This window comes from Piliocolobus tephrosceles, chromosome 14, assembly GCF_002776525.5.
Source record: "Piliocolobus tephrosceles isolate RC106 chromosome 14, ASM277652v3, whole genome shotgun sequence".
Classification (NCBI taxonomy): domain Eukaryota; kingdom Metazoa; phylum Chordata; class Mammalia; order Primates; family Cercopithecidae; genus Piliocolobus; species Piliocolobus tephrosceles.
Window position 1 is genome coordinate 61,049,834 of NC_045447.1, and position 27,031 is coordinate 61,076,864.

A 27,031-nucleotide genomic window follows, 5' to 3' on the forward strand; every position below is an offset into this window, starting at 1 on the left:
TTTCTGGTATATTTTCACACTGTTTGTCAGGCCTGTGATGTTGAGGGGCGAGCTGCTGGCAAACCGGCTGGAGTTGGGCTTTCAGGCCATGGGTCCTCTGTAGCAGCTCTCACCATGGTCTCTGCGTGGACATCTTCTGGGCCTGGCAACATGCTGCCCTTTCACTAGGGCCTGTTTTTGAAGGGCTCTGGAGGTGTGCTTTTTTTTTCACCCTACACTTCCTACAGTAGCTGTTTTTATTAAAATGCTTTAAAAATAGGGAGCTAGAAGTGCTATCATGGTAAAAGAACTGCCTTTAGGGCAGGAGAAAGTGACAATTTCAGTAAAATGTCCTGTTATTGTCAACCACCAACCTTCAAGCAGTAGGGAAGAATGTCATGCTTGCCAAAGGTGGCTGTGGCACAGCAGTTGCAGGCAGAGGTGCAGGAGGCAGCATGGTGGGTCAAATCGAGTCTTTGGCTGGAGTAGGATTGCCTGACTTTGAATCCTAGTTCCACCAGCTGGGTGACCTTGGGCTTCTTTGGGCTGCTGTTTTTCCATATGTGAATGGAGATAATCATAGGGTTGATGTGAAGATTAAATGTAGTTGTGATGTGTAAGTGTTAGTCTTTATTAACAGCATCCATCGAACTTTCACTATGCAGCTGCCTCCCACTGTGTGTGTCTCTGTTGGTAGGAAGCCTGATGAGTGAGGATAATTCCACACCCAAGTCTGCATCTCTCCCAAGAGGTGTCCCTGTTTGCCTCACTTTCTGAAGGTACTGTGGCTCCCGTCGTCCCACCACAGGGCTGTCAATGAGATAACTGTCATCTCATTAGGTTGCACTCAGCCTGAATGTGTGCACATCTACAAATGCAGCTTCTTCGGGTTTATTTACAGAGCTAGCACTTCTAGGTATGGGCCCCCAGCTTCCTGTGTAAAGATGAAAACTGCAATCCTTCCGCTTCAGCCAGACACAAATAACTGGCTGGGAACCACCCAATTGACTGGGACTTCTCTTGCTCCCTGCATAAATCACCAGGGGAAGGCTGAGTTTAATAGAGACTCAGACGACAAGATTTAAATAAATAAGCTGTATTATCTGTACAAAAAATACAAATACAGTTTTGTGTTTTAGAGGAGAAAGTGCCTCCTTCCACATTAGCCAGCAGGCTTCATTGTCTTGTGGTGCTGCTGAGTTGCAATTCACAGAACAAACATTAAATGTACATTCATCTCATGCAAGGAGCACTCTGCTTCCCATACAAACCTAGGCTCTCCCAGTTCACTGAGACCCACTGCCAACTGCTCCAACCCAACATGGAGCTGGAGGATGCTTGCTCTTTAGGAAATGTAAATAGTGACCACTGCTTTTCAATTGCTAGTGAACTAGAAATAATTAACCACATTAGCAGTAGTATGGAATTTGTCTTTATCATTCCGTGCATAACTATTGCGCCACAAATGAATTCTCTCTTACTGCCTTAGCATCCCATGTTAGTTTTTACAACACATCCTGTACAGTGAATGGATCCAGAGTTAAACACCAGGTTCTATTAAAAATAGGAAAAATATAATAATCACTACCAAGTTTACAGGAAGACAACTGCAGGAAGTTAATAAAGTCCCCCCAATAGTTTTTTTCTTTTCTGGATGACAATGTACAATTATTAATATTGCACTTTTTTATACAAGAAATCCTAATAAATATTCACAAAAGATATACAGACATAGAAAACATTCTCTTTTATTTTAAGCAGACATTACACTGATTTTTTAGTAACATAATTTCTTAGAGCCTATTTTTGTGGTGAGGAAGAAAGAGACACAACTTAACTGTCCACAGCTCACTGGTCGGGGGGGGGACACAGATTAATATTGTCTTCCTCTCAAATTTTACTTCCAGGCTGGCTGGAAAATGCAGCCCTGATGTCAATGGTAGCCCCGGGGTGAGTGGCATTTCATGAGGGGAGGCTTATCTGAAGGTAAGGGACTCTGGCCACCCTTGCTCCTAATCTCAGGTCACTCCGGGGAAGGAGGCAAAAATTACTTGGCTTAATGAGGATTTTGCCGAAGAGTCCCAGAGTTTTCATTTTGCTGCTTGACTTTGCTCCAGCCGCCTCACCACAGCTGATGAGTGTGGCTGCAGTGTGTGAGCTGTTTTGCCAGGATGCTGCCTCCACCCAGCCCACCTTGTTAGATAAATACTACATGTGGGAGGGCCTGCAGACCGCTGGGGTGCAGGCTGGGAGAGGGAGGGTATACCGTGGGGCACACATAAACCCACCGTCCCACCCCAGTCCCTGGCCAGCTCTGGAATGAAGAGGTTGCTACAACCTGACAGCCTGACAGATACTCTCTGGCAAAGTGACTAGTTAACGGGTTGATGTTGACAAGCTGACCATAGTCCCTGGGCCTTCAGTGGAGCAGCAAAGGTCCTAGAAGGCAGAAAACCTGGCCCATTCATGCTAAAAATGGCCCTGGCCCACAGCAGCAGTTAGTGCAGGGCTGGAGGACTTCCGATGTAGATAAACAGGTGCCAGGGTGGCCTTACTGCATGGCCAGACCCACTTCTCACTGGCTTTGCCGCAGGTGCACAGGCAGGATGTTGACTCTGATAGCCTGCGGAGTGGGGACTCCCACGCAGCGCAGTGCTCTGTCGTGGGCAGCAGGGCTCTGAGCATGCGCACACGCATGGGATCAGAGCTGGTCCATGAGCCTCATGCAGCCTGGAAGCCCCTGCTCACCCTGCCCCACTGGGGAACACGCACAGGCTCCTTTTTGCTTCTGTCCTTTTCCTCCCCTCCTTTCCTCATTTACTGCAACGTTGTGTGCCTTAGGGCCTGCTTTGTTTGCTTTTTTACCTCTCCCTACTGGTGATTTGAGTTCTCCTCTCTCTGCACTCCCCCACTAGAAGAACTGAGTTCTGGGCTAGTTTCTGCCTCAGCATGGTGTCCCCTCCCCATCTGTCCTAACCATGACTAAAGGGGCAGATGGGGAAGAGGAGACAAAGCAGCAACACACTCCTGTGTGTCTGATAGTGCACTTCTAGGAAAGACACAGGTGTTTGTCCAATGTTTGCACCAATAGGCTACAAAACTTCTGGCTCCCTGCTGTCCCCAGGGACTGTGCCTGCCTCTTCCTAGGTCTTTGAGACCCAGGTTTGGGAGGGAGGAAGCTCTTCAAGGGAGCCTCCCCGTCTGCCTGGCCTGCTCTGCAACCTCCTTTAGACATCTGTCCTTTTCTTTCCCAACATCCTGTCCTCCAGCTAACTGAAAGAGAAAACATGCGGACGTCCTCATGCTTGAGGATGGAGGTGGAGGAGGTTGGAAGGGTGTGTGTGGGGTGGGGAGGGGGAAATAAATAAATAAAATGAAGAAAGCTTAGGTTCTGTCCGAGGTGGTTGCGTGAGTCCTTCGTGTGGCCAGGGTAGAGTGCTTCCCCATGCCCTGTCTTCACGCTTTGCCACAAGTTCCACAGCAGCGAGATTTAAACTGACTGAGTTGGCAGAGTTTCAGCTGTTTCACCTTCTCGCAGTACCTGGTGGTGTCTCTGCACTCCACTGGGAAAGGAGGACAGGGTGGGGAGAGGGAACAGAAAAGAGATGTGAGAATGCAGCCTGCGTGATGTGCAGCCGGGGGTTTCAGCCACTGGGGTACATCCTGGGGTCTGCCGTGGCCACCACTCTCCAGCCTCACTCTGACAGAGTTCAGCCACCTGCTCCCCAAGGCTGCCAACAGTGGGGGTGGCACCACCCTGCAGCTGTCTGGCGGAATGATGGGGCCCCTCCCTGGGCTGTTTGTTTGCTTCTTTTCTGTAGCTCCCTCTACTTCCTGAAGATGCCTGTTTTCTCTGTCTTCTTGGGATTACCTCATCTCCTAGGTGATCACCTCTCCTCCTAGGCAAACCTGCCTTTTCCCATGGGTTTTGGTATTTTAGGTAAATGACTCTCCTCCTTAAGATGGTTCCCAGGACTGCATTCTCCCCCACTTTGCAGGAGTGTGCAAGTGAGGCTTGCGTCGGATACCCCCATCCCTAGGCATTTGGGCCTACTTTCTCTGTTAAGGTTTATTTTCATGTGCCCTCCAGTCTCCCTTCCTTCTACCCACTCTGCCTTAAACACAGCACCAGGACGTTCTAGTTCAGTGTTGGCACAGATGAGATGATCTTAAATATTGTGCGGACTTGGTTTGGTAAGTTTTAACTATGTGCATTGAATATTGGTTCTCTCTGAGCATGGTGAGCCACTGACACAAACATGGGTTAACACTACCCAAGTACAAAGAGACCATCCATCCCCCAGGGTGTAAAAAGAAGTAGTCTTTTTGCCTACATGGCATCTGCCTTAGTGTTGGAAATTTATTGCTCATTGAGGCCCAGTTTGGGAGAAAACTGCACAGCTACATTTGGTTTTTACTTCCTATTCTTTGCCTCAAGCTTTGCCGCCTTTCTCATGGGTAAGTACCTCCGATTTGGGTTGAGAGGAAGAAAAAAATAAACTCCTTCCCAGCTGGAATACAAATGACAGTATTGGGATGAGGAGGAGGGAGTGAAGTGAGTATCAAATTCCAAAGCTAGGGGGTCCTGGACAGTTCCAGGGGATGGCTGTGGGGCTGGGAGGGAGGGGGTCAGCAGGTCCGTGTCGGGTGAGAAGTAGAGCTGTGATGGGCGCAGAGCTGGCTGGCTGAGCGGGAGTCACTCTGTATGCCTTCAGAGTTAACAGCACTTTCTGTTTAGTACCCTGGACCCTGAGAGTTGTTGATGTGTCAACCCCTGTGGGCACCAGCCAGACTGACTGCAGGGGAACTGGAGGCTGATTTCCTCCAGCACTGGACCAACAGCACCTGGCTCTCTCAGGGCCAGGATGGAGATCGCGGAAGCCCTTGGGGCATACCCTGTCATGCCTATATACACATCTCTGCACACACCCATGCACTCCACTGAAAATGCTTAACTCCACCACCAGCTCACAATCCCTGGGGAAGCTGACCCCATGCCCTGTGCTCAGGGCTGGTCCCAGGGACTGCTCTCTGCACTTGATGCTCTGTGAGGAATTTGCAGAAGGTTCTTGGGGGTTGGAACATACTGTTTTCACATGGGGTGATGTTGCAGCGCTGCCAGTTGGCAGGCCGGGGTCCCCAGGAGCACAGGTGCTCAGGCACTGCCTTGTTGGTGCGGGCATGCACACACTCCACACGCCGGGACTGGAAGCCGTAGTTGCCACAGGTAGCCGTGCACAGGGTCCACAGGCTGACTCTCCAGTGTACGCTGCAGGTCTCTGACCAGCAGTTCTGGGTGCTCACGGGCCTGCAGGAGGATGGTGGCAGGGTTAAGGTTTGCTTCTGTGGGGGCTGAATCAGGGCAGATGTGAAAACAGTGCTGCAAACTCAGAAATGTTAGGTGATTCCTCAAGAACTTTCAGCATTACTAGACCTGGGTTCTAATCTCTGTGCTGTTACTAAATGGCCATATGATCTCAAGAAGGCTATTTCCTCTTATTGGGCCTCCATTTGCCCTTCTCTGTAATGAATATGGATCTCACCACATGACTGAAGAATGAGCTCTCCCCCATGTGGACACTGGCAGAGCTTGGTCTCACAGGCTGGGCTCTTAGGTGGGGGCGGTGAGTCCCCTTGCCCCAGGGGGACATCTATAAGGAAGTGTTATAAGGATGGGGACTGGATTGAAATGGTAGGTTGAGACTGAGGAACAAGGGCTCTCATCTTAGCCTAACTTCTAGAGGGAGGTCAACAAGAGTGAGGGGTTTGAGCCTTTGAGACTTGGTGGCCGTTGTGTAGACCTTACCTCCTGCCCACCCTGGGGCTAGTGTGGGTCTCTCGAGGTATGAGGCCTCTCTTAGAAGAATAACACCCTTGCACTTTTCATCCCTGAGAGAGAAAATCCCAACCTAGCCCATTAGGTAAGCACAAGACTGACACTGAGTCATCTGCCTCTGGGGAGGCCAGTGGCTTGGGGTGAAAGGAGGTGAGAGGGCAGGGCTTGGGTCTGTGGTAAGTTGGAGGAGAAACACTCACTTAGCACCATCCTTCCGTGCTGTTGACGCGGGGCTGGGAAAAGGAGATTCAGGGTTTTCTCTTACCTCGGAAGAGCACTGCACTGCTCTAATGGTAAGGTGATGCCATCCCGTGTCTGGCAGAAGACTTGTCTGTGTTGCACAGCTAGGTGAGGCCCAATGCAAGGCCCATTGCACTGGAAAGCAGAAAAAGGGAACATACAGCACATTAGCCAAGTCAAGGGTGGAGGCCGCCATGCTTGGGCTGCATGGGATGCAAGATCCTTGTGTAGGTCTTGTTGGAGGCTCTGAGACCATTCATCTTTCCCCTCTTTGGGCTAACTAAACGACATTCACTGATGTTTTCTTTATGGGATGGTTAGCTTTCCTGTGGTCTGTGGGCATTCTGCCAGCAAATGGCTAATGGTAGTGTAGAACCAGTAAGAGAAAGTGAAGCCCCTCTCAGATTAACCATATGAAAGATATTTTGGCATAATATGCTAGGAATGTGGTGGTAGACTTTAGAACTGAAGACCCCTAAATAGCTCCACCCCTTCAGGGCAGAGAGGGTAATATGGTTTATCGTTTTCTTGCTAAAGTCATCCAAATAACCAACTCCATCCTTTCTTTCCCTGGCTTAGTTTTCTGCAGGTTAAACCTAGGATGACTGAACAGAAAGCAGACTTAGGTATGCAGAGTCCCCCCTCATATTCTCTTGCTATGTGCTCATGGAGATTGTTAAACTTTCCCCAGAATTCATGGAGCCTGACCCTGTCACAGTAAATACACTTAGTAACAGTTGTCTGTGAAATACAAAAGCAGCAGGCCTTTAGCCAACACCTGCTATTTTAGTAGAACAAGAGGATAGGCATCCCATGGAGGTCACTTGAGAACAAAGGCTCTTAACTTGGGGGTCTTTGGATCCCTAGGGTTCCACTGGGGGTGGTGCTGGGGTGTTAATCCTTAACAGTATAAGCAAAAGTTTTGTGTTTATTGGCTTTTTTCTAGCAAGAGATTCCCTCTAGCTTTCATCAAGTACTCAAAGGGATCCATGACCTCAAAGATTAAGAACCACTGAAAGAGCAGGATTTAAAGTAAAAGTAGCTCTCTTGGGTCAGACAGCTGTGCCCAAGGTTAGTTATTGCTCTTCTGGACTCTGAAGGGTCCAGTTTGACACTATTATTCACAAACACACGGAGGGTTGAGGTAAATGTAGAAAAAAAAAAAAAATACCCCCTTAACACCAATAACTGGGATTTTTTTTTTTTTTTTTTTTTGAGGCAGGGTCTCTTTCTGTTGCCCAGATTGGAGTGCCCTGGCACAATCTCAGCTCACTGCAGCCTTCAACTCCCAGGCTCAAGTGATCCTCCCACCTCAGCCTCCTGAGTGGCTAAAATTTATCTCTTTAAACATATTTTAAAAAATAACTTTTTTTCTTTTTCTCAGATGGAGTCTCACTCTGTTGCCAGGCTGGAGTGCAGTGGCACAATCTCAGCTTACCGCAACCTCTGCCTCTCAGGTACAAGTGATTATCCTGTCTCAGCCCCCCAAGTAGCTGGGACTACAGGCACGTGCCATCACACCCAGCTATGTTTTGTATTTTTAGTAGAGATAGGGTTTCACCATGTTGGTCAGGCTGGTCTTGAACTCTGGACCTCAGGTGATCAGCCTGCCTCGGCCTCCAAAAGTGCTGGGATTACAGGAGTAAGCCACCGTGCCTGGCCAAAAAAGAACTTTTTATTGTGAAGCACAGTGTGCATACAGAAAACTGATTAACAGCCAGGTGTGGTGGTTGATGCCTGTATTCCCAGCTATGCAGAAGGCTGAGGCAAGAGTATTGCTTGAGCTCAGGAATTTGAGGCTATAGTGCACCATGATCATGCCTGTGAACAGCCATTGCACTCCAGCCTGGACAACATAGTGAGACCCCCATCTCTAAAAAAAAAAAAAAAAAAAAGAGATTAAAACATGAAGTATATCTCAGTGAGTTCTATAAAGTGAGTATAATTGACCTTTAAACAACATGGGTTTGAAATGGGCAGGTCCACTTATACATGTTTTTTTTTTTTTTTTCAACCAAAGGTCTTGGGATGCGAAACCCATGTATATGGAGGGCCAACTTTTTGTATATGCAGGTTCTGTGAGATTGATGGCAGGACTTAAGTTTGTGTGGATTTTGGTATATACAGGTGTTCCTTACATCAATCACCTGTGGATACCAAGGGACAACTGTATAAAAGCAAAGCTAGCTGCATGGATGTCCCTACACCCTTAGAAGGAAACTGTAGTTGGTTTGATGCTCTACTGTCAACCTTGACATTCATTATAGTTTTTGAACAAGCAGCCCCACATTTTCATGTTGCACTGGGCCCCACAACTTATGTAGCTAGTCCTGTATACGGGTGAAGAAATAAAATGCTGTCAGCAACTCAGGAGCCTAGTTTGTGCCTACTCTTTACTCTCTTTCCCGTCTCCACATGTAACCACTGAGACTTAACTTTTAAAACAGTTTAGTTTATGACTGTTTTTGAAATTTACATAAATGAACCATATTTCATGTTCGTTTTATATCTGGTATTTTCTTACAATGTATTATGTACATAACTGAAGTTTGTTCATTTTCACTGATGTATAGTACTTTATTTTATGAACATACCATGATTGAATTTTCCATTCTACTTTTGATTAACACTTGGTTTCTTTTTTCTTTTTCTTTTTGTTTTGAGACAGAGTCTTGGAGTGCATTGGTATGATCTCTGCTCACTGCAACCTCCACCTCCTGGGTTCAAGCGATTCCTGACCCTCAGCCTCTCAAGTAGCTGGGACTACAGGTGCCCACCACCACACATGGCTAACTTTTGTATTTTTTGCAGAGACAGGGTTTTGCCATGCTGGCCAGGTTGGTCTCGAATTCCTGACCTCAAGTGATCTGCCTGCTTCAGACTCCCAAAGTGTTGGGATTACAGGTATGAGCCACCATGCCTGGCCAATCCTTTTTATTTCTGTAATACTGGCAGTAATGTCTCCATTTTCATTTCTGATTTTAGGAATTTGAGTCTTCTCTCTTTTTCTTTGCCAATATAGCTAAAAGTTTGTCTATTTTGGTCAACCATTTTGAAGAATTTGCTTTTGGTTTTGCTGAGTTTTCTTTACTATTCTCTAATCTTTATTATCCTCTTCTGCTAGCATTAGGTTTAGTTTGCTTGTTTTCTGTAAATTTTTAACGTGTAAAGTTAAGTTGTTGATTTGAAGTCTTTCTTTTTTAATGTAAGCATTTACAGCCATACATTTTTCTCTTAGCACTATTTTCTCTGTGCTCCATACATTTTGGTATGTTGTGGTTTGTTTTCACTTGTCTTAAGGTATTTTCTAATTTTCCTTTTTATTTTTTTTCTGACTGGTTTACTGTTTGTGTTTTGATTTCCACGTATTTGTGAATTTTCCAATTTACTTCTACTGTTGACTTCTACTTTCCTTCCGTGTGGTTGGAAAAGGTACTCTGTATAAATTCATTCTTTTCAAATGTATTAAGAATTATTTTTTGGCATAACATACAGTCCTTTTTTGGATAATTTTTCATGTGCACTTGAGAAAAAACAAGTATTCTGCTATATTGGGTGGAGTCCTCTGTATGTCTGTTACTCCAATTGGCTTATAGTATTGTTCAGTTACTGTATTTCTTCACTGATCTTTTGTTTAGTTGTCCTATCCATTCTTGAAAGTGGGTTTCTGAAGTTTCTATTATAGAACTAATTACTTCTCTCTTCAATTCTGTCAATATTTGATTAATATACTTTGGGGCTCTGATGTTTGGTGCATGCATGTTTATAATTGTTATATGTTCTTGGTGTATTATCATTATGTTGTTTGATTTAGTATAGCTACCTCAGCTTTTGTTTTTTATTTACATGGACTATCTTTTTCCATTCCTTCACTTTTAACCTATTTTTTTCTTTAGATCTCTAGCAAGTCTTTTGTAGACAGCATAGAGTTGAATCATGTCTTTTTTCTAACATCTGCTAGGCCAATCTATGTCTTGGGGGTTTAATTCCTTTAAAGTAATTACTGATAGGGAAGAACTTACTTTTGCCTTTTTGTTATTTATTTTTATGTACATCTTATAGCTTTCCCTCATCATTCCCTCCACTTATGTTGCCTTTTGTGATTAGTTGCTTTTTTGTAGTGACAAATTTTGCTTCCTTTCTCATTCTCCTTTGGCTATACATATTTTCTTTGTTGTTACCATGGGGATTACATATAATATCCCAAAGTTATAACAATCTAATTTGAATTTTGATATCAATTTCATACAAAACTCTACATGTATACTGCTCTGTTTCCCATCCCCACTTTACATTATTGGTGTGAAAATTGTATCTATATGCTATATATTCACTAACAGATTTATAATTACTTTTTATGCATTTCTTTTAAATCTATAGAAAATAAGTGGAGCTATGAAACAAAATAATAATGGTTTTAATGTCTGCCCATCTATTTATCTTTATTGGAGAGTCTTTATATGTTCATGTGGCTTGGAGTTAACTATCTAGCATCTTTTTGTTATAACTCAAAGGACTCCATTTAACATCTCTTGTAGTCAGGAATAGTGGCAACAAGCTCTCTGGAATGTCATAATTTCCCCCTCGTTTTTGAAGGACAGTTTTGCCAGATAATTCTTGGTTGATAGATTTTTCTTTCTGGATGTTATAATTTTTCTTTCTTTCTTTCTTTTTTAAATAAAGAAAAAGGGTTTATTTGGCTCATGGTCTTGCAGGTAGTATAAGAAGTATGGTGCCAGCAACTGCTTCTGATGAGACCTCAGGAAACTTACAATCATAGAGGAAGGCAAGAGGAGCTGGCTTGTCACAGGGTAAGAGAGGGGAGGGAGGCACCAGACTCTTTTTTGTTTTTGGCTGTCCGTATATTTGTACATTACCAAGTCTTTGACATTTTTTTTTCCTTCAACTTTTAAGTTCTGGGGTACATGTGCAGGTTTGTGACATAGGTAAACGTGTGCCATGGTGGTCTGCTGCACAGACCATCCCATCACCTGGGTATTAAGCCCAGCATCCTTCAGCTATTTGTCTTGAAGCTCTGCCTTCCCCCTCTACGCCCACCCCCGACAGGCCCCCGTGTGTGTTGTTTCCCCCAATGTGTCCACATGTTTTTGTTGTTCCCACCTATAAGTGGAAATATGTGGTGTTTGGTTTTCTGTTTCTGGGTTGGTTTGCTGAGGATAATGGCTTTCAGCTCTATCCATGTCCTTGCAAAGGACATGATCTTATTCCTTTTTATGGCTGCATAGTATTATGGTTTTATGGTATATATGTACCACATTTTCTTTATCCAGTCTATCCTTGATGGGCATTTGGGTTGATTCCATGCCTTTGCTATGGTGAATAGTGCTGCAATAAACATATATATGCATGGATCTTTACAACAGAATGATTTATGTTCCTTTGGGTATGTACCCAGTAATGGGATTGCTGGCTCAAATGCTATTTCTGCCTCTAGATCTTTGAGGAATCACCACACTGTCTTCCACAATGGTTGAACTAGTTTATATTCCCACCAACAGTATGAAAATGTTCCTTTTTCCCTGCAACCTCGCCAGCATCTGTTTCTTGACTTTTTCATAATCGCCATTCTAACTGGCATGAGATGTTATGTCATTGTAGTTTTGATTGCATTTCTCTAATGATTAGTGATGTTGAGCTTTTTTTATGATTGTTGGCCACATGATGGTCTTCTTTTGAGAACTGTCTGTTCATGTCCTTTGCCTACTTTTTAATGGGGTTATTTTCTTGTAAATTTTTTAAAGTTCCTTTTAGACTCTGGATATTAGACCTTTGTCAGATGTATAGATGGCAAATTTTTTCTCCTATTCTGTAGGTTGTCTGTTCTCTCTAATGATAGTTTCTTTTGCTGTGCAGAAGCTCTTTAGTTTAATTAGAACCCATCTGTCAATTTTTGCGTTTGTTGCAATTGCTTTTGGCATCTACATCATGAAATCTTTGCCTATGCCTATGTTCTGAATGGTATTGCCTAGGTTTTCTTCTAGGGTTTTTATATTTTGGGTTTTACATTTAAGTCTTTAATCCATCTTGAGTTAATTTTTGTATAAGGTGTACAGAAGGGATCCAGTATCAATTTTCTGCATAAAGCTAGCCAGTTATCCCAGCATCATCTATTAAATAGGGAGTCCTTTCTCCATTGCTTGTTTTTGTCAGGTTTGTCAAAGATCAGATGGTTGTAGGTATGTGGTCTTATTTCTGAGTTCTCTATTCTGTTTGATTGGTCTATATGTCTGTTCTTATACCAGTACTATCCTGTTTTTTTACTGTAGTACAGTTTGAAGTCAGGTAGTGTGATGCCTCCAGCTGTGTTCTTTTTGCTTAGGATTGTCTTGGCTATTCGGGTTCTTTTTGGGTTCCATATGAATTTTAAAATAGTTTTCTTTTCTAACTCTGTGGTGAATGTCAGTGATAGTTTAATGGGAAGAGCATTGAATCTATAAACTCCTTTGGACAGTATGTCCATTTTCATGATGTTGATTCTTCCTATCAATGAGCATGACATGTTTCTCCATTTGTTTGTGTCCTCTCTGATTTCCTCGAGCAGTGGTTTATAGATCTCCTTGAAGAGGTCCCTCACTTCCCTTGTTAGCTGTATTCCTAGGTATTTTATTCTCTTTGTAGCAACTGTGAATGGGAGTTCATTCATGATTTGACTCTCTGCTTGCCTGTTGTTTGTGTATAGGAATGCCAGCAATTTTTCCACATTAATTTTGTGTCCTGGGACTTTGCTGAAGTTGCTTATCAGCTTAAGAAGCTTTTGGGCTGAGACGATGGGACTTTATAGATAAAGGGTCCTGTCATCTGCAAACAAAGATAATTTGACTTCCTCTCTATTTAAATACACTTTATTTCTTTCTCTTGCCTGATTGCCCTGGCGAGAACTTCCAATACTACATTGACTAGGAGTGGTGAGAGAGGGCTTCCTTGTCTTGTGCTGGTTTTCAAGGGGAATGCTTTCAGCTTTTTCCCATTCTATATAATATTGACTGTTGATTTGCCAAATATGGCTCTTACTATTTTGAGGTATGTTCTTTCAATACCTAGTGGAGATTTTTAACATAAAGGCATGTTGAATTTTATTGAAGGTCTTTCCTGTGTCTATTGGGATAGTTGTGTTTTTTTGTCTTTAGTTCTTTTTATGTGATGCATGACATTTGTTGAACCAACCTTACATCCCAGGGCTGAAGCCAACTTGATTGGGGTGGATAAGCTTTTTGATGTGCTGCTGGATTTTCCAACTTGGTTCTGTTCTCCCTGTCTCTTTCAAGTACTCCAATCAGTCATAGGTTTGGTCTTTTTACATAGTTCCATATTTCTCAGAGGACTTGTTTGTTCCTTTTCATTCTTTTTTTTCTATTCTTGTCTGTCTTATTTCAGAAAGATAGTCTTCAAGCTCTGAGGTTCTTTCTTCCGCTTGGTCTATTCTGCTATTGATACTTGTGATTGCATTGAGAATTTCTCATGTTGTGTTTTTCAGCTCCATCCGGTCATTATGCTCCTCCTTTAAACTGGCTGTTCTGGTTACCAGCTCCTCTATTGTTTTATTGTGATTCTTGGCTTCTTTGCATTGGGTTACAACATGCTCCTTTAGCTCAGCGAAGTTTGTTATTATCCACCTTCTTTTTTTGAGACGGAGTCTCACTCTGTCACCCAGACTGGAGTGCAGTGGCATGATCTCAGCTCACTGCAACCTCCGCCACCTAGGTTCAAGTAATTCTCCTGCCTCAGCCTCCCAAGTAGCTGGGACTACAGGCACCCACCACCATGCCCAGCTAATTTTGTTTTTTTTTTTTTGGTTTTAGTAGAGATGGGGTTTCACCATATTGGCCAGGCTGGTCTTGAACTCCTCACCTTGTGATCCGCCTGCCTTGGCCTCCTGAAGTGCTGGGATTACAGGCGTGAGCCACTGCACCTTGCCTTACACACCTTCTGAAGCATACTTCCGTCAATTTAACTATCTTACCTCAGCCCAGTTCTGTGCCCTTGCTGGAGAGGTGTTGCTTTCATTTGGAGGAGAAGAGGCACTCTGGCTTTTTGAGTTTTCAGCACTTTTGTTGATTCTTTCTCAACCTTGTGGGCTTATCTACCTTTGATCTTTGAGTTTGCTGATCTTTGAATGGAGATTTTGTGGGGTCTTTTTCATTGATGTTGTTATTGGTTTCTGTTTAATAGGCCACTGTTCTATAGGGCTCCTGCGGTTTGCTGGGGGATCACTCCAGGCCCTAGTTGCCTGGGTTTTCCCCTTACCTGGATGTATCACCAGTGAAGTCTGCAAAACTGCAAAGATGGCAGCCTGCCCCTTCCTCTGGGAGCTCTGTCCCAGGTGGGTACTGACCTGTTGCTGGCCCAGGTGCTCCTGTAGGAGGTGTCTGGAGACCCCTGTTGGGAGGTCTCACCCAGTCAGGAGGGATGGGATCAGGAACCCAGTTAAAGAATCAGTCTGGCTGTTTTTTGGTAGAACAGCTGTGCTGTGTTGTGGGGAACCCTTCTTTGTCCAGACTGCCTGGACTCTCCAGGCAGTCCTGGAAAGGCTGAGTCAACTGAACTGGAGAGACTGTGATGCCCCTTACCCCGGGGACTCTGTCCCAGGGAGAGATCAGAGATCTGTTAGTATAACCCTGGTTGGAATTGCTGAAATTCCTGCAAGGAGGCCAGATGGATCAGGGTCCCACTTAAATAATCAGTCTGGCCATGATCTGTCACAGCAGCTGTGCTGTGTTGTGAGGGACTTCCCCTCTTCTGGGCTGCCAGGACTAACTGGGTTGACCTAACCACAGAAATGGTGGCCACCCCTCCCCTGGGAACTAATCTGCCTCAGGCAGTCTCTAGCCTGATGTACTCAGCAGCTGCAATTCCAAGCCAGTGGGTCTTAAACTTGTGAGGTGCCATGTTAAGTGGGGCCTGCAGAATGATGCTGCTTGGCTGCTGGGATTCCTAGGGCCTGAGTCTGAAAGACTTCTGGGTCTCTGTGTGAGTCTGAGCAACTGCTCTGCTGAGACTGCACAGCTGTGTGTGTCAAACCCAAGGCCTTGGTTGCATTGGCTCACTAGAGGATCTCCTGATCCACTGGTTGCAAAGATCCGTAGCAGAAGTTGGTTTCCAGGTTGGGGTTGTGCAATCACTTACCACTTTCCTTGGCTGGGGGTGAAGGATTTTTGGCTCCGTGCTGCCCCCATGTGGGCCAGTGGCCTACCCAGGTTTTCTTCATTCTCCATGGGTCAAGTTGACTAGTCAGTCCCAGTGAGAGAACCTGGATATGTTAGATGAAGGTGCCAAATTCACTCCCCATTTTCATTCCTCTCTGCTAGAGCTGTGGACTACAGCTGCTTCTAATCAGCCCTCTTGGCCCTTTAAATATATAAAGGGCCAAGAACCTGCTTTCAAAGTTTCCTCTTTGTTTCTTATTAAAGACTGATTTTAATGTGTCTTAGTGCGGGTCCCTTTGGGTTTTTCAACTTGGAGTTTGTTTAGTGTCTTAGATTTGTAGATTCATGTCTTTCCTCAAAGTTGGGAAGTTTTTGGCCATTATTTCTGCAAATCATCTTTCAACTCCTTCCTGTCTTCTTCTGAGACTCTCAAAATGTTTATGTTGGTCCACTTGAAGGTGTCTCACAACTCTTTTAGGCTCTGTTTACTGTCGTCTTCTCCTCAGACTCAATACTTTTGATTGGCCTATCTTCAAGTTTGAAAATTCTTTCTGCTACCTGCAAAATCTGCTGTTGAATCCCACTAGTAAATTTTCAATTCAGTTATAGTACTTTCAGTTCCCAGTTTAGCATATTTAAGATAGTTGTTTTAAAGTGTTTGTCTTTTATGTTCAATGCCTATGTTTATTTTCTTCCTTAAAATGGGCCATATTTTCCCATTTCTTTGTATGGCTTGTGATTTTATTGTTGAAAACTGGACATTTGAAAAATAGCCATTTCTCCTACTCTCTGTAGACTGGCTCTGTGATTGGGCAGTCCATCACTGATTAATCAGTCTAAGGTGAAAGCGTAAGGTCTTCAGATCTTTTATGTGTTTTGTATGGGCCTTCTCCATATACATAGGTGCTTTTGAGTGTCTTAATTTCCCAGAGTCTCACTCAAGGTTCTCCTTGGGACTTTAGAGGGTCAATTGTATGTCTCCACCCATAATCTATTTTCCCAGGTGTCTGCAGGTCTGTGGTCCTTGTGCAGATTTCACAAGTAGTGGCTGCCACATTGTCAAGATCAAAACCATGCCACATGGGGGAGGGGTGGGGCAAGGATGAATGAAAATACCAGGAAATTTCATATCATCTTAAAGATGGCTTTTTCTTTATTGGCTGTTTACTTGGTTGCTGTAGAACTTGGGCTGTTTTCCAGAACACTTATAAGGTTAGTTCAGCCAGTTTCTAGTTGTTTTTGTGATGCTTCCATAAGAGCACATGGACTTGGAGCTTCCTAATTTGCCCCTTTGCTAATGTCCCTTGACTACACTGGGAATTCTTGAAGGAGTAATGTGTCCCTGGAAGCACTTATTTCCTCTATTCTCATTTGTAACTAAACCTATTGCTGGTTTGATTTCAGTGCCTACTGTTACACTGAAACTGCCATTCACAGGGTTACCAGTGACTGCCTATCAGTCAAGTTCGAATATGCACTGTATATATAAAATAAGGCCAATGCTTATTTTGTATTTTGTTTATTCTGTTGGATGTATTTTTATACCATTGACTTCCTTCCTTCTTGAAAAAGCTCCTCCACTGGTCTCTGTGAATTTTCCCACTCATTAAGTTAATCTTTTTTCCTCTTCTTCCCCCAGGTTAGTGTTGTTTTCCCCAGGGTTCTGTCCTGTGCCTTTTCTTAATCTGATCGTTTCCCTCTCTATGGGTGATAACATCTATGATTCTTAGCCACCACTTGTATACTAATGACTTTCAAATTGATAGTGTTTAGCACAGTTCTCTTTTAAGTCCCAGACCTATATGTGCAACTACTTAATGAGCATCTGTACTTAGATATCTCGTACTAAACATGTCCCAAACAATTCCATATAGCACTAATCCACCCTCTTTTTTCCGCATTCCTATCTAGTTATTCAATTCAGAACCTCCAGTAAAATTTTGACTTCCTTCCTTTCTCTCATCTCTGATATCCAATGGATCATGGAAGCCATGTGAATCACACTTATAAAGAGAAATGGATTCCTCTCTAATACCTTCATTCTGACCACCAACATTGCTCACCTAGATTAGGTTTCTCTTTCTGTAGTCCTTTCACTTGCCAATTTGATCACTATACAGCATACCTTTTTTTTTTTTTTTTTTAAAAAAAAGGTTTTTGCTCTGTCACCCAGGCTGGAGTAGTGAAAGTGGTGTGATCACAGCTCATTGCAGCTTCAGCCTCTCAAGTGATCCTTCTGCCTCAGCCTCCTGAGTAGCTGAGATTACCGGCATGAGCCATTGTGCCTGGCCAGACAGTAATCTTAAAAGTCTGATTGTGCCACTCCTTCTTAAAAATCTTTATAGTTGCACTTACAATAAAATCCAAATTCTTTGTACAGCATGCAAGACCCTTTTATGATCTTGCACCTGCTTTCCAGGCCACATTTCTATTTCTATTCTGTCACCTCATTCTCCTGCAAACATTGTGGGCTGCTTTTCCCTTCATTTCTTCACACATGCTTATATGGGACACATTCCCCTCCCAAGACAGGTGTCCCATAAATGTATGTTAGATTAAAAGAAGAAAGTTGAATTATTACATGAAGCCAGATTGTTGGAGCTAAGAAGGTGGTCTTAGTTTTACTTGGACCAAAATCGGCATGGTTTTCTTATACAAATGTTTTTCCTTCTGCCTACCTTCATGAAGTCTAACACTATTCCAAAAGGAATTTTTTGTTAGAAACTATCATCACTTTCTTTCTCACAGGAGTGGAGTGTGGATGTTTGAGAAGCATCTACAGTTTGAAGCACAATATCAGCAATATTACCAGCAGAGACACATCAACAGGATTGTGATATGAAGCATTTGTCTGCAATCTGTAATGCCTCAAGCCTTGCTACTCTTTCAAGTGAAGCCCTTGGTCTAGGAGCACTGATGTTACCAGAAGTTTTGAGAAATTCAGCATCCCAAGTTCTACCTAAGACATACCATATTAGAATTTGCATCTTTAATAAGATTCCCAGGTGATTCACATTAAAGCTTGAAACATACTGTCCTGGAGGGTTGCAGAAAAGAGGAGGAGAGGGTGAATTTTTCTGAGGGGAAGGAATGGAGAAGAGGAGAAAGACATATGTATTTTTCTTTCTGTTAGGAAACAATCACTGGTGCACCATATGTCCCCCCTTGAGTGACCTTGATGACACAGTGCAGAAACATCTCTCATGTGCAGCCAGATCTGTTTGCTATTGTAATTTTATGAACTACCAATAAGCCTCAAGGGCCTGGAAGCAGAGCTGTCTTGAGAGGTATGTGAGCTATGAGAAGTGGGCTTTTCCAGGTAAGAGAAAGATGATATTCCCCCAGGCAAGGGGAGCTCATGCCTCTTTGATTATGAAGCATATACATTATGTCACTGGAAATAAGGAAGGGTTAGTAGAAGCTCCAGAAAGGAGTCTCCAGTTAGGCATGTTAATTGGCTAGCATTGAGCAGTAGCCTCAACTTACCTGGGACACAAATGGCTTATGAGTTGGAACGTGAACTCTATGGCCAAAAACATTTGATTTTCGTTAAAGATGGCCACAGTGGGTTAACTTAATAGAAAGTCGCAAGTGATTGTTTTCCAAAGGACACACCTGAGGGTGGGAATGGAGGACATAGATGTAATAATGTATAGATGGTCAATTAGAAGATGTTTTGAGTTGCTAACTGCCTAAAAACATTCAACCACATTGGTTCATAGAATTACACAAAGAATTAAAAGCCTGCTGCTCTGGGGGTGTCTCAGCTGGACAACCAACAAAAGCTATGCCTGGCCAATCAGAATGTGAAAGGAGGAGGTGGCAGTGGTAACATTTCACTTCCTACTGTGGCAGCGTCCACTCCTTTAGATTTAGCTTTCAAATAACAACCTCTCTGGCTCCTCACCTGGCCCCAGCTGGAGAAGGCCCACTCCACACACAGCTGCTGGTTACAGGCCTGGGTGTCCACCGGCCGCTTGGCAACCTGGGTGCACATGTCATTGGACACAGGGGTGGAGATCCCAGAGGCTCTCAGCTTTTGACAGGTCACCCTGCGGGTCTGGACACCTCCCCCACAGCTCCGGGTACAGGCAGACCAGGAGGTCACCATCCACCTGGGGAGAGGAAGAAATGTCAGGAGAGCCCTAAAGGGACAAGCCCTGGGGAAAAGAGATCCCCTCCCCACCCCACATCCCTGCTCTTGCCACTAATTTGGGGCCAGTACCCTTTTCACAGTATATACTTGGAAAGATAGGCTGAAAAATGACTCCTCCAAAAGATATGCATGTCAAATCCCTAGTGCCTGTGAATGTTACCTTATGTGGCAAGGTTCTTTGCAGATGTAATTATGGATTTAAGATAAGATTATCTTGGATTATCTGGCTGGGCCCTATATGCCTGCCATAACAAGTGTTCTTACAGAGAAAGGCAGAGGGAGATTACATACAGAGAAGAGGAGGAGACAATGTGACCATAAAGGCTGAAGGTGGAGTGATGTGGCCACAAGCCAAGGAACACCTGGGATCACCAGAAGCGGATTCTCTCCTAGAACCTTTGGAGGTGATATGACCCTCCGGATACCTTGATTGTGGACTTCTGGCCTTCAAAATCGTAAGAGAATCAATTTGTTGTTTTTTAACTGCAGTGTTGGTACTTCCTAAAGGAGATCCAAGGTTCTAGGGAAGTCAGATCCAAATTTGTGTCACCTCCTGACACAGAAAGTAATCTGGGCCTCACCGAAGTCAAAGTTTTGTCTGGTGGTGCTCAGCGTACTTCCTGCCACACATTTTGGTCAATGCCTCAGAAGCAGGTAAAGTTCCTCCCATCTCTTGGTGTTACAGTCTATAGGTCTTATACCTCTCAGAGGGCTGCATACGTGGTACAGATAGTTGTTCTCTGAATGTTAGGTTCCAAAAGTGAGACTGTGACAAATGGACTTTTCTCACAAAGCCATCCTGTAAAATGGGAACACTCTGAAATCCTTGGTCCATATACAAACATGCAGGGATTCTCATTGCATGTGCGTGCCCTGTAATAATTCTCAAAGAGATGGAGACAGCTTGGGGAAATTGCAAGACTTGTTGCTCATGTAATCTAGGACAAAAAAAATCCCACTCTTTGAGAAAATTTATCTAACAAAATGGTTAAAGCAGCTACCTGGGTCACAGCAGGGTTACCCAGTTGTATCTTAAAGAGACAACCAGGGCAACACTTGTTCATGTGCAAAGAAGGATACTAAGTGTTCAAAACATCTGGCAGGCAAAGTGAACCTATGGCTACGTCCCAGCCAAGCGGCGCCACATCTGGCTTTGAGGAGAGGCATGTAGCAGGGAAGGGGAGCAAATTCCTCCTAAATCTGGATCTGTGACTTATTTAGTTTTGTGGCCACTTCCCTGTTCTTTGCCTTGTAGAGGGATGACTACATGCAGATTTCCAGCCCACAGGAGCAGAGCCACTTAGGAAGCAGGCAAGAGGTGTTTAAAAACTCCTGGGGGCATTGAAATCCAAGAAAACACAGCCATTATTATTTCATTTGCAGAAGTAAATTAAGCTGATTGACTCTGACCATCACCAAATCAAGTCAAAAAGTTCCTGGCACGTCAAAGATCTCTTCTTCATTTTGCATAGCTTGGCAAGGGCAGTTTTCCAGCCTCTTATATCCCTGGTGAATGTCAGCTCTGCATTTCAATCAACTTTTATTTCCAAATATACGTTTCAGCAATTTTTCAGGAGCTGGGGTGGGGGGTTTGAGAATGGAAAGGGCCGGGGTATGTTACAGTTCAGGAAGGGTATAAAAGGACATTAATCATTCCTGTGGAAACCTTCCCGTCAGCAAGTCAAACTGCTGATATTAATGAGCATGTTTCATATTTCATTGAGTCTCTCCTGGTTTCAGCTGCTCCTTATGACTCAGCTGGCAAAACAGAAAGCAGTTGCCTAAGTATTGTATGAAAGTCCTACAGCTAGGTAGTAAAGGGGCATTTGAGGGTTGAGTGCAGAGCCAAGTCCCCCCAGGCTCTGAGCACCACACCAGTGCCAACTCCAAGCCCATGTAGTATCCACTTAACTACTGCTGACAACAGAGGATGGGGTGCACAGGGGGACTCATAGCCTCTTGAAGCATGAGGAAGATGGCAGAGGCTTTGGGTGTCATGCTGGGCCACACAAGGAACCCAAATGCTGAGCATGAGGCTACTATCGGAAACAAAGATTTATTTCAACTTGAGTGAGATGCCAGCCTTTGTAGAAAAGAGGAAGATAAGATTTCCCCAACTAAACTGGAGTACTGATTAGCACGGGTGCTTAAGGTTAGACTTGGAGGGCGGGCGGAGCCCAGTAATCATTGTTTCCTCAGCCCTTCAGCTGAAAAGACATTGCTTTCTACAAACAACTCAGTCAGCTGATTACTGTATGATGGGTGGGGGAGTCTGTGGCTTGCTAGGGCCTGGGATGCTCTTGCTCCCTGAACAGACCCTGTCAGGCACTTGGGAAACCTGGTTGACCATTAGCGGGGTGAGGAATAAACAGAGCTGAGGGGGTGGCGTAGTCTGAGGATATTTTCAGCAGGGTGGAGAGGCCTGACAAGGCTGTGCCTAGAGGCAAGAACAGCTCCTGGGCTGGCATCTCTCCCTGCACAGTGCTACTCAAGGGCTGGCCATCGACCTCGCTAAAAGTGAGGGCCCATCCGAGGGTGGGGAGGTCTGAGCCAGTGTCTGCCGCACTCACCGAGAAGGGCAGTCTCTCCGGTTGCACGCGATGGGCTGCACTGCAGGGCGAACCTTTCCTGCGCAGTGGGCAGGGTTGACCTCCGTGCTGTTCAGCAGGCACCTCAAGCGGGGCTGCTGAACCCCCCGGTTACCACAGGAGGCTGAGCAGGTTGCCAGTCTGTCCACAGACCACCAGTAATCTGTCATGGGAGGAGGAGCAGAGTAGAAAAGAATATAGCATAATTGCCCACACTCTGAATTCCTTCTGAGCAGGGCAGGGAGAGGGTGGAAGGGGTGGATTTGTGGCCTGAAGGAGAGGAGCTATTATAAATGAGGCCCCGCTCCTCGATGGGCACCATTCCTGAACGATTTGGGGAAGTCACGTGGTCTCTAGGGGCCTCAGCCATGAAATGAGTACAGTGACCCTCACCTTACCAAGTTACTATGGGGACAGGAAATAATGAAAGTAAAGTAGCTCAGTGCCTGACATACAAAGGGTACTTAATTAAGGTCATAGGTCATCTTATTTTTAAAGATATTTGCTACAGTCCTTTTCTGTCCTCATTGGTTCACCAGAAAGTGATTTTGTTTTCTACAAAGATATATAAATATAATAAATACTTAACCATCACAGTACAGATTCGAGCTGGACTTTGCAAATGTTACCCAAAAAAGCCTATACAGAGAGTGCTTATTTACATGAGACAATGATGTCAGTAAGAAAGCCGGTTGCTTTGGGGGTCTGGGACTCACTGATAGGAAAGCTGTTAAAAATAAATATGAGGTGGTAAATTTTGAGTGCTTATTTGCAAAGTTGTGTATTACAGTCTTGCAAATAGGCCCTGGTTTCTGGTTTTCAGCAGAGACTAGCTGGCTGGCAAGAAAATGGAACATTTGTTTTCCTGTCTGAAAAGCCAAATGGCGAAGGAGGATATTTAGGAAGAAAACTTATCTGCTTAGAAAGATTTCCCTTTCTCCATCTTTTTGGGCCATATTGGCACAAAACTCTGTCCTTTACCATGGCATCCTTCATTTTGGAATATATCACACACAGGCCACAGGTTGAACTAGCCTATGGAAAACTCCAAAGCCTCACACAGTTTCTATAAAAAGGCCACTTTTCCCTCTTTCCCACTGATTTGGCCTCATTTACAACTCTTTCTTGGTGCAGTGAAGGCCAGGCCCCGCCCAAAGGCTTTCTGACCTGCCTGTTTTCCTGGAAGGTTAATGCATGAGCCATGTGGGCTTCCCAGTCTGTTCTTTGCCAGGGCCAAAGGAAAGGTGCCTGGAAAGCCCTCAGCTTATGACCAAAGCTGAAGACTCTTCAGGATGATCAGCAGGCACTGGCACCAGGCCTGTCTCTCTAGGCAGTAACCAAACAGGCTACTCTGTGTATGTGAGATCTGTACTAGTTAAATCAGCATAAAGGAATCACATCTGACTTTGATATATCGTGGTGTTTCCGTGGTCCTGAGCAACAGCAATATTATAAGCAGAAGGGCCGATTTATGAGGGCAGCACTGGCTTTTCCAGGTTCTGCTGGGAGGGGCATGATGGCTGTTCTGAGGAGCCATGTTGACAGAAGTAGGGTCTCACTGTATGGAAACATGGCGCAGCTTCGGTTTTCATGCCCTGGGTACCACTGAAGATCAGAAATCACTTTGTTTTACTAGATAGTTAGATTCCCAAATGGGCTTTCTTGTTCAAGAAATCAGTCCAGTTTGCAAAGCCTGCAGGGTTTCTTACCTTGGATCACTAAAGATGCCTTCTGCATGAGTACCCCTGCCTCATTCTGAGCAAGGCAGCTGAATTCCCCTTGAGATCCACCGCTAAGGTTTGCAACTTGAAGGATCTGTCCAGCTGCCAAGATGTGATGTGTCAGTCCTGTGGCAGTGACAATTGGCTGACCACCATGAAACCAGGTGATATTAGGGACAGGGTGACCTTTGATGGGGCAGCCTAGAAGGAGAGGAAAAGAAGAAAGCCTTCGTAAAGCCATAAGGGACACATTCCCGGTGCACTGGTTTACTGTCTTTGTGGCTTTAGAAACTGTACACACAATGTGGCCTTGTCCATGGCATTTTTAGTATATTTGCCATTCCTGAGTGAACAGGAGATGTTTTTATTCTCTGAATTTCTAGGAGGGTGACTATAATTCATTCAATTAAATAAAATTATTGGATAACAAAAGTACCTATTTCTGTTTGTCCCTATACTAACTTTAAAATAATGATACAGTTAATCTCCATTCCTTGAACAGTTTTTTCAAGATAAGTAGTTCGTATAGTGATTTTTTTTTTCTGACAAATTCCTTCTTCAAATACAATATGTTGGGAAAAAATACCATACTATATAGTAATAGTTAAGAAACAAACTTGAATTGGTAAAAGTATCATATTCCCTCATTTTACTTGTTATGTGATTTTTCCAGTCAAAATATTTTTTCATCAGAGACTAGGAAAACAATTTTAAACCTGGATCTTTTTTCTGCATAAGGCTTTGTCTTCTGAAGGCTTTTGCAAAGCCTGCACTGGACAGGTACAATATTATACATATCTACAGCAGCATCAAACATATTTTGATATAATAAACTCAGATATCATCATGTCTACCCAAGACTTTGTAGTGTAGAATCAGTAAGATAAACAGTTTGCAGTTGTGAGAGAAATTCCTGGAAGGACAGGGTATTTGCTGTGTTCGCTCTTGTGCCCCAGCAACTTACCTTCCACAGAGAATTTATTTGGATATGTAAAATGCATTAAGTCATTGAAAATTAAAGAATCTGAAGACTTTTTTCCCCTCAGTTTACTTAGAAAAATATCCGTTTGGTACCTACTGCTCTGGGGAGAGTTAAGATAATTAAGACTATCTTCCCTCTTCCAGGGAGATCCCAGCTGGTATAAGATTTTTAGAAAACACACTCAAAACTGCAGATGCAAGGCAGGAAATGATGAGATATGAGGCACAAAGATGGTACTATGGTCTGAGGGTTTGTGTACCCCCTAGATTCATATTGAATTCTAATCACCAAGGTGATGGTTTCAGAGGGTGGGGCCTTTGGGATGTGATTCCATCACATGGGCTCTGTCCTTACGAATGAGATTAGTGTCCTCATAAAAGAGGCCCTGGAGAGCTGCCTTGGCCCTTCCACCATGTGGGACACATTGAGAAGCTGCCATCTATGAAGCAGACAGCAAGCCCTCACTTAATATGCTGCTGCACTTATCTGGGACTTGCCAGACTCTAGAACTGTAAAAAACAATTTTCTTTTGTTTATAAGCCACTAGTTTTTATGATATGTCTGTTACATCAGCCTGACTGGACTAAGACAGGTGGCTACCCTCTGTGGATGTGTGGGTGCCAATGCATCTACAGAGAGAAGGGATTTTCTAATGTTTCATTTATATTTTGACAGGGTCTCGCTCTGTCACCCAAGCTGGAGTGTGGTGGTGCAATCTCAGCTCACAGCAACCTCTGCCTGCCAAGTAGCTAGGATTACAGGTGTGCACCACCATGCCCAGATAATTTCTCTCTCTCTCTCTCTCTCTGTGTGTGTATATATATATATACACACACAAACACATACATATTTTTAAGTAGAGACGAGGTTTCACCATATTGGCCAGACTGGTCTTGAACTCCTGGCCTCAAGGGATCTGCTTGCCTCAGCCTCCCAAAGTGCAAGGATTACAGATGTGAGCCACCACACCTGCTCTAATATTTCTTGTTTGTGAATCCAGGGATAGAACTGTTAAATTTTACACAAGATGGGGAATCCCTAGAAATCATCTAGTTCACCACCAGAGGAAGAAACTGAGGCCTAGAGAGGTTAGGAGACCTTCCTGAGACTGTGCAGCAGGCCTTCTACCTGACTCCTGGACTGCGTTCTTTCCCCCATACCTGCTACTTGTTCAGCTGGGCACCTTGCCACCTCCTTTGTTTCTTTGCTTACTTACTTTTTTGCCCTTCATTTTTGTTTTTCCTGAGGTAGTGAGGTAGTAGTGAGAGGGTAGGAGCAGACTATTTGGAAGGGAGGGTTCTAAAAAGATAAACCTAAAAATGGACCCCTGGAAGCTCAGTATGGTATCTAGTATTATATGATCCAATTCTTCACTCCTTCATGTATCCGCTGACTCTACCATGCAACTTGACAGTGCCCTCCCATGAGAGAGCGGTTATACTTCCCCCTCCTGGCTTTGGCCATGTGAGTTATTTAGCTGACAAAAATGAGACAGATGTTTTTCTTTACTGATTGTTCATTGTTATTGTAACAAGTCCACACACAACAGCATCAGAAAGAAGAAAATACTTAGGAATAAACTTAACCAAGGAGGCTACTACAGTTCAGATGTTTGTCTCCTCCAAAACTCAGGTTGAAATTAATTTCCATTGTAACAGTATTAAGAGGTGATCAGGCCATGAGGGCTCTGTCCTCATGGGTTGGATTAATGTCATTATACAAAGGTGAGTTCAGCCCTTATTTGTTTCTTTGCTCTTCCACCTTTTGCCATGTGAAGACAAAGCTTTCCTCCCTTTTGGAAGATGCAAAGGAAGACTGTGAGCCGATAAATTTCTGTTCATTATAAATTACCTAGTCTCAGGTATTCTGTTGTAGCAGCACAAAATGGACTGAGAGACAAAAATCTTGAACACTGAAAACTACAAAATATGGCTGAAAGAAATTAAAGAAGACATAAATTCATGGAAGGACATCTCACGTTTATGGATTAGGAGACTTAATACTGTTAGGATGTCAATACTACCCATAGTGATCTACCGATTCAATGCAATCCCTACCAAAATCCCAATGATATATTTTGCAAATAGAGAATCTCATGCTAAAGTTTATATGGAATATCAAAAAACCCAGAATAACCAAACAACCTTGAAAAAGAAGAACAAAGAGGATTCATAGTTCCTGATTTCAAAACTTAATACAAAGTGATAGTAATCAGAGCATGAAGACAGACATAGAGACCAAAAGAACAGAATAGAGACTGGAAACGGACTTTTAAATATATGGTCAAAGACCATTCAATGGGGAAAGGATAGTCTTGCCAACAAATGGTTCTGGGAAACTGGATGTCCATATGTGAACAAATGAC

At 43.8% G+C, this 27,031-nt stretch overlaps 1 protein-coding gene across 1 annotated transcript in view; it reads right to left on the minus strand.

The window, feature by feature from the left end:
- Positions 1-1,059: 1,059 nt before the first annotated feature.
- The window catches only part of ADAMTSL1 (ADAMTS like 1), a 437,416-nt gene continuing 411,444 nt past the window's right edge, over positions 1,060-27,031 (minus strand). Inside the window, exons 24-29 of the mRNA XM_023190023.3 lie at positions 23,673-23,885; positions 21,946-22,126; positions 19,127-19,334; positions 6,081-6,190; positions 5,067-5,287; positions 1,060-3,542 (exon numbers count right to left, since the gene is read on the minus strand). Coding sequence (XP_023045791.2) covers positions 3,436-3,542; positions 5,067-5,287; positions 6,081-6,190; positions 19,127-19,334; positions 21,946-22,126; positions 23,673-23,885 — 1,040 coding nt within the window. The 3' untranslated portion in view covers positions 1,060-3,435. The remainder of the gene's footprint in view (positions 3,543-5,066; positions 5,288-6,080; positions 6,191-19,126; positions 19,335-21,945; positions 22,127-23,672; positions 23,886-27,031) is intronic.